The sequence below is a fragment of the Pterocles gutturalis genome, unplaced genomic scaffold (assembly GCF_000699245.1).
Source record: "Pterocles gutturalis isolate BGI_N339 unplaced genomic scaffold, ASM69924v1 scaffold43454, whole genome shotgun sequence".
Classification (NCBI taxonomy): Eukaryota; Metazoa; Chordata; class Aves; order Pterocliformes; family Pteroclidae; genus Pterocles; species Pterocles gutturalis.
Window position 1 is genome coordinate 24,476 of NW_010132234.1, and position 12,950 is coordinate 37,425.

Below are 12,950 nucleotides of genomic sequence, written 5' to 3' on the forward strand. Positions count from 1 at the left end.
CTGCAGTCGCCTCCTGTGCAGCACAAGCTTCTCAGGTTTCTGTCCCTGGCTTTCTGGCGTTTCTGCCGCGGCAGCGGTGGCGTGCTTTGATCCCCAGCTGTGTGCTGCGCCGTCCGGCTCGAAGTGTGTGCACATGTGTTGAGGTTTTATTTTTAAATATTTAATTCCCAACACTTGGCCTCTCTAACCGGATGTTGGTCAGTGGTTCTTGGCAGAGAGGGCTGGATACACAATGCCATGTTTGTGCCCCAGTTTAAAAGTGACCGTGTTTGGTGCACTGGCAAGCTGCTGGCTTTTAAACGTGCAGCTGAGGAACAGAACTGCTTTTGTTTAGGAATACCTGTGGCTGCTCAGAGAAGGCACGAGACTTTGAGGAATGTTGGAGCCTCCCCTGCAAGAACTGAGGTGCTAGTGCTAACACGCTGGCCAAACCTCAGCTCATCTCCTGTCGACGTTCCCTCGTCTAATCCCCCTTAGACAGAGGAATGAATGAATGACTGTTCTCTGCCCCTCCAAACAGATTATTTACACTCCAGCCGTGGGCTGTTGGGCTGTGTTTCGCTTCTGGTTGAACTAAAGTTAACAGGGAAATTGTAGTTTATAGATCAGGTTTTGAAACACTCAAATAATCTTTCCAGTGCTCTTTGTGCTCCCAAATGCAGGCTTTATCCAGGTCGGTTGTTTGGGAAAATTGTCTCCTGGATATCCTGGCAGGGTGTGGGAAGGAAGGGGGACGTGGGCAGATGGAGAGAGGAAATATTGGGATGTGGGGAGTGTAAGGAGATGCCACCGAGGGTGAACCAAACCTGTCGAGAACAGTCTGCGTCCGTCTGGCATACCCAGCTGCTGACTCACAGGTTTGCGTGCGACGCATGGAGTTATCGAACCAGGATAAAATGGCAGCTCTCCCCCGGGGAGACACTGGCACCGCCACTGAACATGACAGTGGAAAGAGATGGGGTTTTCTTCTCTTACTACTAGTTTTCACTCTCTTTTGCAGTATTTTGGCAGTAGATGCACTGGACAGTCCAATCACTGTCTCCTGGGTCTATGAGAGTGACACGTAACCAGCCCATTCTGCTCAGCAGCTCTGTGGGATCAAACCTGCACTGTAAAATGTAGGATCCTGGCCATTTATTTTTCAGTGAAGACAGTTGCCAAGATGCGTTTGTTTCAGAGAACTGAATTTAGTGGTTTAAATTGCTGCTCGTTAAGACATTGGCTTTACATAGTGAGAACTGTTCACTTGGATGTCCTGGGTAGCTCTGCATTCCCCAAATATGGAGCATCAGTAGGTATTTGTCATTAGCAGCAACCAAAGGAGTTGCAGATTGATCTGCTGGTGTCCTTTCTAAGCTAAAGATGAGGGATGGTAATCTATAAAAAACCCAACCCTGTTTCTGTGGACTAGTAGCAATATGTTAGAGCCTATATTCAATGCTGGAAAAACATGTGTTTCCAGAAGGAAAAATTAAGCAAAATATGTATAATAAAAACCTGTGCGAGGAAGCTTGGGGGAAGATCCCACCATTCCATCTCAAACCTGCAGAGCTGTGTGGGGGTGGGGGCAGCGGGTCCTCCTTGCAGGAGGTGGGCAACACCTCGAGTGGAACCAGCTCTCTGCATGAAGCTGCGCAGCGGTAAGAGGGCTGAAAATACATTTTTCTGTTGAGCAGAAAGTGCGTGTTTGTGGATTTCATGGGGGAGCATGATAAATTATATCTTTAGTTGCATGTTGCTGCTGAACAGAAAAGCACCTACACAGTGCAGTTAATGGCTATTAAGAATCTTCCAGCATAGATAAGGTTAAATGTGGGATTTGAACAAAAAGTTTTCCCCTGAGGATGTCTAATAGATGTTGCTATTTTTAATTCCTAGCTCTCACGCTGATGTTGCTGTTGCTTCCTTGGTATTTGAAATTTTGAGAACGGTGGGACATGAAAACATCAAGACTCCCAAGTGAGCCGCTTTTGACCGAAATGTGCAAGTTGTGTGCTGCTCAGCACATCGCTCCTGCAGGAACAGCTTCAAATGAGCAGCACAGACGTAACTCATTTAGTAAGCTGAGCGGGAGCTGGGTATGGGCGATGCGTGACTTTGGGAGGCTTCAGGGAGTTTTGGGGGATTTCTGTTTGTTTCTTTAAGCCCCTGGAAGGACGAATTCTTACTACTTTACCTTGCTGGCATTATGTGATATAGCTCAAATATTTGACAGCCACAGTTTGAAAAGTGTAAATTAAATAAATAGTATAGTTATTGGACAATATAAAGTGTTTCACTATTTTAAGCTGCTGTTAGAAATGGTCGCATATCTTTTTTTGGTTTTTTTTTTGAGCAGGTGAATGCCTTGGCTGTTCATTTTAAGGGGTCAGTATTCTTCATCTCATGCAACCAGAACAAACCCCTGCAATCACATAGAGGCTGTGTGTGTATGTGGCATTCATGCATGATGGGTTTTATCAGGTTTTCACTCAGTAGCATGGGCCTTTTTTTCTGAGACTGTGCCCCTCTGTTGCCCAGCACTGCATGGCTTCAGCTTCATTGGTGGACTGTTTGCAGCCACCAACGCTCCTGGCCAGAGCCCCTCTTTGAACACAGGTGAGATGATGAGCCTGGCAGTTTGTCATTTATCTCCAGTAAATGTTGGTGATACTCTAGAGCTAGCAGATGCCACAGGGTGTTAAGAAGTTAAATTCCTTTTCTTCCCCTGTCCCCTGAGAGAGCACAGTGTGGCCAAGTCTGGTGCTATGACCACTTTTTTTTTTTTAATGTTCACCTTTCCAAGTAACAAGCACCTGTTCCTGCCACAACTAGTGAACACAGAGCTGCTGCTGCAAGGCTGCTCTTGGACAGCAAACACACAACCCTAGGTAAACAAACTGATTTCACCTGGAGATTTCACAGGAATTGTTTTCTTACATTACTTTAAGTATCACTGTCTTTTTCTTATATGGCTTAACAGCTGGAATTAGAGCTGGAGGTATAGAAATGGGGAAAAGCAAGCTGGCGGCTATTATTTAGGAAAAAGTGTTTTATGGTCTTCTACTGGGAGTGTGGCTGAGAGGAGCAACGCTGAACTCCTGGGCCAGACTGGCCCTGCTGTGGTTGCAGTGCCTTTGCTCTCACTGGTTTTGTTCTCAGCATCTTGGGACCCTCACTTGAGCCATGACCCCTCTGATTTTCTGCTGGCAAACTGCTGAAGCAGAGCTGCCAGGGAGGGTTGGCTCTGGCCACAGCTGGTGACAGCAGCACTGTGCAGGTGCACACAGTCTATGATTAGGTGGCAGTTTAAGAACCAGTTTTCCTGCTTCCAAGTACATAGGTGCTGCCTCAAGAGAAGGCAGTTAGTTACACACAGGTTGTATCATCTCACACAGTAACTGGAGGCTGAGGACACCTGAAAATAGGCTGAAGCTACTCAGCCAGCTGACAGGGGAAGAATCCTTCCTCAGAGGACTGCAGGAGAAAACCTCTGGGGGGCTAAAGGGTAAGTAAGTATTTTTTAGCAGGGTGAGAGAGGTAAATGGTTCTGGGCTTCCTCCTCTGAAATACTGAATTTCTTATGCACTTCCAGGACAATTTTCAGAACACTTGTAAACACACAAATATACTTTATGATCTGAAATAATTTGACACAGAGTGAATTAAAAGTTTACTTTAATTTTGAACCATTTTATAACTGCATTTTTCTCATGAAGCATCTGTATCACAGCAGGCTACAATAACTTTGGGATAAAAGGCAACTGGTAAACTGTCCAATACAAGGTTCCAAATAAACAGTTCTTACTGGCCCCTACCCAGACATATCCCAGATAAAGTTTTTGATCAGAAACATGAAATAGATCCACCTGCTTATTTTAAGCATATTAAAAAGGAAACTAATTGGACCATTTCTATTTGTCTAGTTTTTTTATACAAAAAGGCTACACAATGTTACACTTTATTCAGAATACAGTTAGAGCGATTATGAATTAGTGTTCTACACCTTTACTCAATCCTTAAAAATTAGAAACTGCTGTAGCATATTCACTATAACTTAATACTACGAGAGACTTTAAAAAAAACTAACAACAATTACTGCAAAAAGAAAAGCTACTTCCAAAGCAAGCAAGGTCAGTACCATTACAGAGATTTAAAAAAAATAAGAAATTTTTAACAAGCAAGGCTAGGGTTTGATAAATTCCATCTTGCAATTCATTCTTGTGCATTCTTCGTTTCTTGAATCACTCCCAAAATCCATTTGTATTATTACTCCTCGACCAAAAAGGACCAGAACAAAAAGTTTACTTCAATTGTTCCCATAGGAAACTCAGCTTGGTTAGTGTGTCAGGCACTTTCTGAGATACTAGCCCACCCCTCGAGCCCTCTCAGCAACTCTACAGGCCAATCAATGCAAGTTCATTCAGATGATACAGCTGCAAAGAGAAAAAAAAAAAACAGGTAAGTGTTCCTGAGTAAAAGGGCTGTTCTCACATATTAAGACTGCATGAAGCCAGTGCACAAGACATTACAGTTAATTACTTCCACACTTCACGGCAGAAGTCAGTTTGGAGTGTACTGATGGTGTGTTTCCAGAGCGTTTATTCGCTATTTTGGCACACTGGGACCCAACTGAGCCAATCCCTCCCTGCCAACCAAGTCCTCAGTCCAGTCATCTGTTTTTCTCTTTCTGTTTTGGTTTTTTTTAAACTCAAGGTTGGAGCTTCTTACCTAAAGGATGATTTACAGGTCAGTATCGAACCAGGCCAACTGATTACTGTCACCTGGAGGCAGCCCATCCATAAGGTCCTGGGCATGGCCAAGATCTGGCAGACCATCAACTGGGTAGTCAGCACCGGGGTGGTGGCCACCCATTTCATGTTCCATCATAGGGTCCATACCCAAGGCATCCTGACCGTATCCGCCAGAGTGGAAAGAACGGTAGCTAGGATCTAAGAAAGTTAAAGGTGGCAGAGGGAAAAAAAGCATAATGTTAACAGATGTTAGATGCATCAGAAGCTGCAAGTATCAGTGTGTGAGAAGATCTTTGTAGCCATCTAATTTTTTTTTCTAGTTCAGCCAAGTCCAAAACAATCTGTTGCCTGCCTTTAACAGCTATTCCATTGTTTGAAACAGCCTTCCAGTACGATTCTGCAGACAAAGCACACTGCAGTCAGAAGCACGAGCCAAGCCATTAGTCTGCACAATCAACAGTACTAAAATTCAACAATACTGCAGCAAAACCAGGCTCTGAGACTCTAGACTTGCTTCTGAAAGACTAGTCAAAAATAGCTTAGAATCCTTAGGGATAGGCTTGCATTCAAGTCTATAGACACTTACAGACTAGTACAGTCAATACCAGCTTTTGTTTTAAAGAAAAACTGCACTATTGGAATTGTCAAGTCCATTTGTGAAGAATTTAAAAGATTTCTGGAAACAACAGCTCAGCAGGAGATTCTCCCACAAGACCCAGACACAAGACACCAGTTTTGCACGTTCACACGGCTCCCATTTCAGAGCTGCCAATGGTGTTGCAGAAACTGGGCATTTGAACTGGCAGTTCCCCATCTGCCTGTCAGTGTGCAATAACTGATTGAAGAGTAATTCACTCTTCACTCATTTGCAGTTCTCCTTTAAAATCTATGACTTGACTTCATCCAACTGAAGTTTAGTCAAGGGGAACAGAGGAGACATACCATCTGGGCGGTATCCAAGAGGCTCTCCCTGGGCACCAATATCAAGTCCGAGATCTGCTGTCTAGATGTACACAAAAAGTTACAAAACAGTTTTAATGTCAAGTCTTTGGGCCAGCACTAATTCCAAGTTTAAAAAGTTTTGAAGCTTGCCCCAGGTCCCTTTTTAGCAACTCTTCTGCAGTAAGCACTGCAGCATGGTACTTCTGCGAACATGAAATGCCCTTTTTATCCAAGCATCCGTATCCAATATACAACAGCCAGATCTAGGCATAGGAATCCATAGATCACTGGAAGGAGGGTTCTGTTTGGGAACGAAAAAATGGGGGAAGTCTAGGAACACTGCTCCTCCAATACACCTGCCCAACTCCTGCAAAGTCAGCTGTTCAGAGATTCCCAAGCCAGCAAGAGAGCATTTAAGAGTTCTAAAGGGACCTCCTCCAGTTTGTCCAATTACCTAAGTAATTGCCTGTCTGCACTAAGTGCATAACTCCAATCTCAAAGAGATATTCCATTTTAGCTTTTTTTTTTCCCCCACATTACTGTGGTAGATACAGATTTGACAACAGAAAGGTAAGCACGGAAATTGTACAAATCAAAGGCTACAAGGTAAGACAAGCTAGGCTCCCAAATCTTAAGAATCTGGGGGAAGACAGACTTAGTGAAACCTTCGCTCTACGCCATGCACACATTTTGTTTTCAGTCTCAATGCACTGTTGTAGCCCTTTAAGCATGAGAAAAGGCAACATGATAATCATCATGCAAACATATTCAAGTCTGAGAGCTCAATTCTAAGAACACAAGTTGCATCCCCAGCCCAAGATTATTCATCCTGCATAATTTGCTTGATAGAAGCCTCACAGGATATAATTTATGTTTCTGCTTCCCTCATATCACTCATGCCTCAATTTTTGCATTCAGAGTTTATTAGGTTCTGCCAAGCAGCACAGAAACGTACAAAGTTCTTCTCTACAGTTTTGCACGCTAAAGAACATAATTAGAATTACACATTTTAGAGAACAGACTCTTCCTATCTGCAAGGGAAGAAGCAGCTCTACGGCTGCTTGCTGCAGGTTCACTAACCCTGAACACGTAGAGAGTAAAGAAGGTACAGCCATGTGTAAAGCTGGGCCTGTATCACTGATGGAATCTACACTTCACTACTGCGAGGAGGGAGGACTTGGAAGCAAGGTCTCCCCAAGGAGCCATTAATACAAAGACACAACTCACCTCATTCCAAGCCATTGGCTCAGTCCGGAACAGAGAGCTTGTCAATTCAACTGAAAGTCGCTTCTTGTAGTCCTGGGGTTTGTCCTCAGACATTCTGAACAGCACTGCAGCTGCGTATGTTGCTGTTGAAAGGAAGAGTGATTTTAGCAGAGGTTGAGTCTTGCAGCAACTTTTCTAACAGAAGTATGAAACCTGTCTTTTAAGTTCACTTACCAACACCCTCATTCCTAGAATGAAGCAGTTCTGTTAAAGGGGCAGTGGCACCTTCAGCTTCAATTGCTTCAGCTGCTTCCTTGTCTTGAGCCAGTTCACAAAGTACACCTGCGGCTACTCTCTGGATGTTCTCAATGGGAGAGTACAACAACTGCAACCAAAACACAACAGGGTTTGTTTAGTTCTTCTGCTTTGAACAAGCTCTTCAGCACAATCTGACTTAGCCGTTCTTCCAAGGAAGTGTAAGAGTGATTTTACTCGTTTTTCTAGTATGTACTATGGCATTGTCTTGAGCTCTTACTTACCTGCACAAATAGTGGAATGGTATTTAGACCCCTGATTACAATTCGGTTATGAACATCACGTGCAAGAATATGCAGGGCTCCAGTGCAGCCCTCGACAATTTCTTCCATACGCACACCCTCCTAGTTAGGGAAAAAAAATTTGAAGTTGAGATATTGTGTGCTATCTTCTAAAATGACTGTCGAAAAGCTTCTCACCCTGTCAACTAATCAACCACATGCCCTCTCTTCCCCCAGCAGGGCTCATATCCACTATCTACTGCTGGCAGTACTTAAATTCAGTAAGTAAAGCGTCTCAGTGGAACTCCTCCAAGTGTTCTCATTTTTATTTCAGTTCATTATAAACTTCATCTCTAACAACACTGGCTTTTTTTCCCCCAAGCAGAACTACCTTGGCAGTTTACTAAGTCTGAAACAGTGGTTATCAGTAACAAAGAGGCCTCCCCTTGCCTCTGGAAGTAGTAACTACACTCTGGTATTAGTAGGTACTGCTTCCATTTGCCCATGCTAAGGCAGCCTTCCCTTTGTTAATGTGTTTAACAGGGCAAAAAATCGACATTGGTCTTGCCACTTTGACCTGGTACCTAAACCGGTAACAGGTATGGAGCCTGTACACCTTCTCAGCATTTTTACAGCTCTGAAGACCCTTGAAAATATTCAATAAGCTGCAATAGCATTGTTAAACACATCCTTCTGAGAAGGATGAGGCAGTTCAGGTTCCCTGGTAGAGAACTACTTGCCTCGACAGAGTAGGCAAAACCAGTATTTTTATTATCTACAGCATTCAGAATTAAATGGTCAAAGGAAAATAAGCAACGAGGTTTTGACATTTTTATTGAGCTAGTTATTTAAAGAAAGGCTTTAGGTCTGCTGCGATAGAACGATGAGCACGCCAAGAGAATATTATGAATTAGAGAAAACGAAAACTGTAAGACAACAGCTGTGTAGACCCAACAAGATATAGCTGAGGCAGACTGACATCTGAGGCATTTCAGAGACAAGTTTTACATGTAACTTCAGTTAGTAGTGGCTGCTTACCACAAACTGCTGTTGTGTTCCGCCCATGGAAGTACGTCGCTGGGTATCTTGATGTGCTCTAACCAGCAACTGAACTAACCTTGGAATAGCACCTTGTTCACGCAGCGGGGCGTGGTTCGCAGGACAGAGCGCGAGATTGCGGATCAGACCAACAGTAGCCTGCAGTTAAGGAAGGGGGTGGGGAATAAAAGAGCATGAGGGATGTGCTTGCTGTTGCCAGTTTCTTTTTTTTTAATCAATTGATCCCAAAATCTCTAAGAGACAACATACTAAGTTGCTCAATGGAAGCAACTTTCCCATCAAACAAGTTAACATTTCCCAACACCTTGGAAACAAATTTTCACAGTTAAAGTTACATTTTAAAAAAGCACCACTTTTTCAGCAGTGAAAACAGTTAACTATTATTTACCTTGATCAAAGGCCAGTGCGATGGTGGGTGCAACAGTTTAACCACCACTGGGAGTCCATAATGGAGACGTACTGCATTTTGAGCCATCTCAGCTTCTTGGTGTCTGCTAGTGAGGTGACGAAGCGCACAAATAGCAGGTTCTGTGATGTCTTCCCTGTCTCCAGCGCGAAGAACTGTGCGCACAAGAGCCTCAATGCCACCAACCTGGCACACCATCATCTTGTTCTTGTAGTTGTTGCAGGTAAGGTTGGAAAGGATGCCAGCAGCACAAGTCACAACATTAATATCATCTGATCCTAAAAGCTGAACCAGGGTTCCTAGAAGGCCTTCCATTCCCTCCTGCAAAAAAAGAGGGAAGAAAAATGTAGTCTCTCTCCTCTTACACAATATTGGCTTTTGATCCTGATCCCTTAGAAGAGCCATTTACCTGCTTTGTTGCAGCATCTGACAGATTTCTCAGAGTCCAGAGACAGTTCTGGACAAGACGCTGGCTTGGATCTGTGAGGTGGAGTCCCAAAGCTTGCATCCCACCTAGAAGAGTGTACAGATTAACACCATTAGTCAGATGCTCATCCTGTGAACAGTCAGGTCCTTCTCCTCCTTAAACTCTTGAGTGCTATGTCACAAGCTTCTGGATCTTTCTTGGCATTAGTATCATAATATGGCTTTACCCTAACCCTTCATCACACAGAAGAAAACCCTGAGATTCTTTTTGTGACACCGGTCCTTTTAAATGTATTCATAGTCTAAGGGGACCATTCTGACAATGCTCAGGCACAAAGCCATCCAGCTAACACCACAGCAGACTTACTTAAAACAGACTGCCTTTTACACTTGTATCTACTAAAGGTCTCCAAACTAGTTATGGACTGAAGGACCAGTCCAAGTACAATTTTTGGTGCTAGCAGCTTCTGTTCTTGTGTGAAAGGTGCTGATCCTGCAGTACCATATAGAGTTTTAAGTTACCATGGGTACAAGGTACTTACCAGCTTCAACAATGGCAGGTTTGTTGCTGGAGCAGACTGACAACACCTTCAGCACCCTACTTGTGGTCCACAGTAGTTTCTCGTAAGTATAGGTCCTCATTATGTTTACTAGAGCCTGGGGTCCACCACTTGCCAGAATAATCAGCTGAAAGACAGCAAAAACAACATTTATCTGTCACTTCCTGTGCAATGTCAGTAGGTAGTAATTGTTGCTGGCTTGCACGCACCAGAGGTTACAGATCTCTAATAAAAAAGTTCCCATCTGCTGGTCAAGTTTAAGTTCTGCAGTCTCGTTAAGCATGACTGCATTTCGGCAAAATAATTCTTGCGTCCCTCACCTCCTGCAAGGTCAGGACTGACTGGCAAAAGCCCACCATGGCTGAAGATCCAGAATAAGGAGGTGAGTGCCCAGGAACTGTTAGGCCATTCACAGCAAACCTGCTCATTTTAAGCACTTCAGTAGCACAGGCACTTACCTTACTCTCTTGATTGCCATACGCTAAAATCTGAAGGCAGTCCGTTGTGATGGCCAAGAATTTGACATTTGTCTTGTTGAGCAAGGCAACCATTTTCTGGAGCCCACCAGCTAGACGGACAGCCATTTTGGCTCCTTCCTGATGTAACAGGAGATTGTGAAGAGTTGTAATGGCATAGAACAGCACAGAGTCCACTGGGGACCTACAGAAGGAGAAAAGCCTTGTGAGTACCTGCACCTACTAGTACCAACTAAGTATCGTCTGAGTAGTCCACATACCCAAGCATTTTAACCAAAGCAGGGATGCCTCCTGATTTGAAGATTGCCAGCAAGCCTTCACGGTGATGTGAGAGATTGTGTAGTGTACCTGCAGTACAACGGGCTGTTTCCACATCGTTTGTATTTTGCATGGTACGTACAATAGCAGATACCATTTGAGGAGATCTCATAATGGCATGGCGAGACGCTTCCTTTTTGGATAACTGATGAACCATAACTGCAGCCTTGTTCACCACTACCTACGAAAATATTTGAAGAAAGCTTTTAGTTTTAAGGTTATTGAAGAAGCCCCACAAGAAAGTTACACTGAGGCAAAGAAAATGCTTACCTGGTCCTCATCATTCAACAGTTTGGTCAGTTCTGGGATTGCACGAGTTGCAAGTTCAGCATCATCTTGGTAGTTGATCAAATTAACAACAGCATGTTTTAACATCTGGGATGGCTCAGCCAGGCGTTGCACATTAGTTGGATGAGCAGCATCAAACTGCGTGGATGGGATTTGCATTCCCTCATCCAGTGTTTCAGGGAACATAGCTGCACGCACTCTCTGAGCTCTGGTCATTGCATACTGGCCATCAATATCTGAAAAACAAGGTAAACCATTACCTCAAACTAGGATTAAAAAGCACATCTTCTAGATTAGTAATAATTTAGTATTTATGTTTCTGTATCATTAAGCTGTGTGCCAGAGCAAACCAGTACAACAGAAAAGGCCTTACCAGCAACTTGTTCCTGGGTAAAGGACTGAGAGAATCCCTGTTCCCACTCATACAGGACTTGTGTCGTGTCCACATCTTCCTCTTCAGGATTCCCCTTGCCACTCAAGGAGGGAGCAGTTGTTGTGGCACCAGAATGGATACCAGAGTCCAGATATGATTGTTGCTGCCAATGACTGACTGCTGCTTTTCTGTCCGGCTCCATTGCCATATCCAACTCCATCAAGTCAGCTGTAAGAAATCATTGTTGAACAATTAAGTTTAGTTCAGTTACTCCAGCATGTACTAATCCAAGAGATGACAGAGATTTTAAATGAAAAAAAAACCTGCTATAAACAACTACCTCAACCCAGAAAAGGCAGCACTGCAACTGAGACAGCAATTTTAAACTGAGGCTTTACATCAAACCAATGCAGACATCTACAAACCTAACAGGCAGAGCAGTCACTGCCATTGTGACTGTCTTAAGTCTGCTGCTTAAAGGCTCCCACATACTATGATTAGATACTTGACTTACTTAAGGGACCTAAAATGCTTATGATGACAAACTTGTTTGCAGGTTTGAGTTCCAGTGGTAAGGTATTAATTACTGTATTAGAGCAGACATTTTTCAAACCAAGTGGCTTTAAAAAATTAAAAAAGGGGAGTAAGGACCCAATTTAACTGCTCTTTATTAGAACTGCTAGGTTCTAATAACAGCAACTATGATGTGTTACATACCTTGAGTTGCCATGTTCCTTGTACTCCCAGAACTCTTTCCTGCTACCTTTCAGAGACCCTAAAAAAGAGCAAGGTTAGAACTTATTAAACACCAATCAGAGCTAGTAACACAGGACAGGACTTCATATTAGAACACTGGAATTGCAAACTAAGACTTTGCACATCTTGCCATTTCATTACTACAGCGAGTATATGTCCTGGGGTCAGCTGGGACCGTATATTCAAATGCTAGTTAGCAAACCCCTATGGACAGAGACGCAAAAGAATGAGATGTATCACCCAGACTTTTTCTGGCAGACTTTATGTAATATATAGTCTCCTCTTAAAGCTGCAAGAGAAAAAAAAATTGAAGACTGACCATGATAAGGCCATTTTTTTACTTCTCTATCCTTGTATAAGATGAAGTCCAGACATTAAATTCTACAGCTTGGACAGGCTGCAAAGACAAGGGCTAAATGTCAGACTTCCTCATTTCTCTTGAAGACAGCTACTCTAAAGATACTAGCAAAACTGATTGATACAGGGCTACAACACGGATTTTGACAGGGAAAGCTGAAATCACCATTTAAGGCAAGCTGCTGTTATTTCAGTGGTACAAAGACTACTTGAAGAGTTATAATTGAATCGCCGCCTTTACTCCTTTCCTGTACCACAAGAAAAGTGTTTTGCTACACAAAATACTCTTCCTTGAAGTTAAAATTCCTTGAAGTTAAAACTGAAAATTGAACCACCCTTATACACAAATTCTCTCCTTCAGTTGCACACGTTAAGTCACTAAACTCTTTTTTTTTTTTTTCCCCAGAAAGCCAAGATAACTGGGGGCAGGAGGCTGAAATACGATCAAATGCCCTATAAAAATCTTCACAATGCACTTCCATTTGGTATCACCAAGCACTACAGAAGTATTTAT

General features: G+C 43.2%; 1 protein-coding gene across 1 annotated transcript; it reads right to left on the bottom strand.

The window, feature by feature from the left end:
* Positions 1 to 3,640: 3,640 nt before the first annotated feature.
* Positions 3,641 to 12,097, bottom strand: CTNNB1 (catenin (cadherin-associated protein), beta 1, 88kDa). Its single transcript, XM_010080836.1, has 15 exons — positions 12,041 to 12,097; positions 11,324 to 11,551; positions 10,933 to 11,186; positions 10,605 to 10,843; positions 10,327 to 10,528; positions 9,851 to 9,995; positions 9,292 to 9,395; positions 8,865 to 9,203; positions 8,456 to 8,614; positions 7,421 to 7,540; positions 7,116 to 7,266; positions 6,903 to 7,024; positions 5,676 to 5,736; positions 4,711 to 4,931; positions 3,641 to 4,415 (listed from the first exon to the last, which is right to left on the bottom strand). Exons 1-14 carry the CDS (start codon positions 12,051 to 12,053, stop codon positions 4,723 to 4,725), a joined length of 2,346 nt encoding a protein of 781 aa, XP_010079138.1. The 5' UTR covers positions 12,054 to 12,097; the 3' UTR covers positions 3,641 to 4,415; positions 4,711 to 4,722.
* Between the last annotated feature and the right edge of the window lie 853 nt (positions 12,098 to 12,950).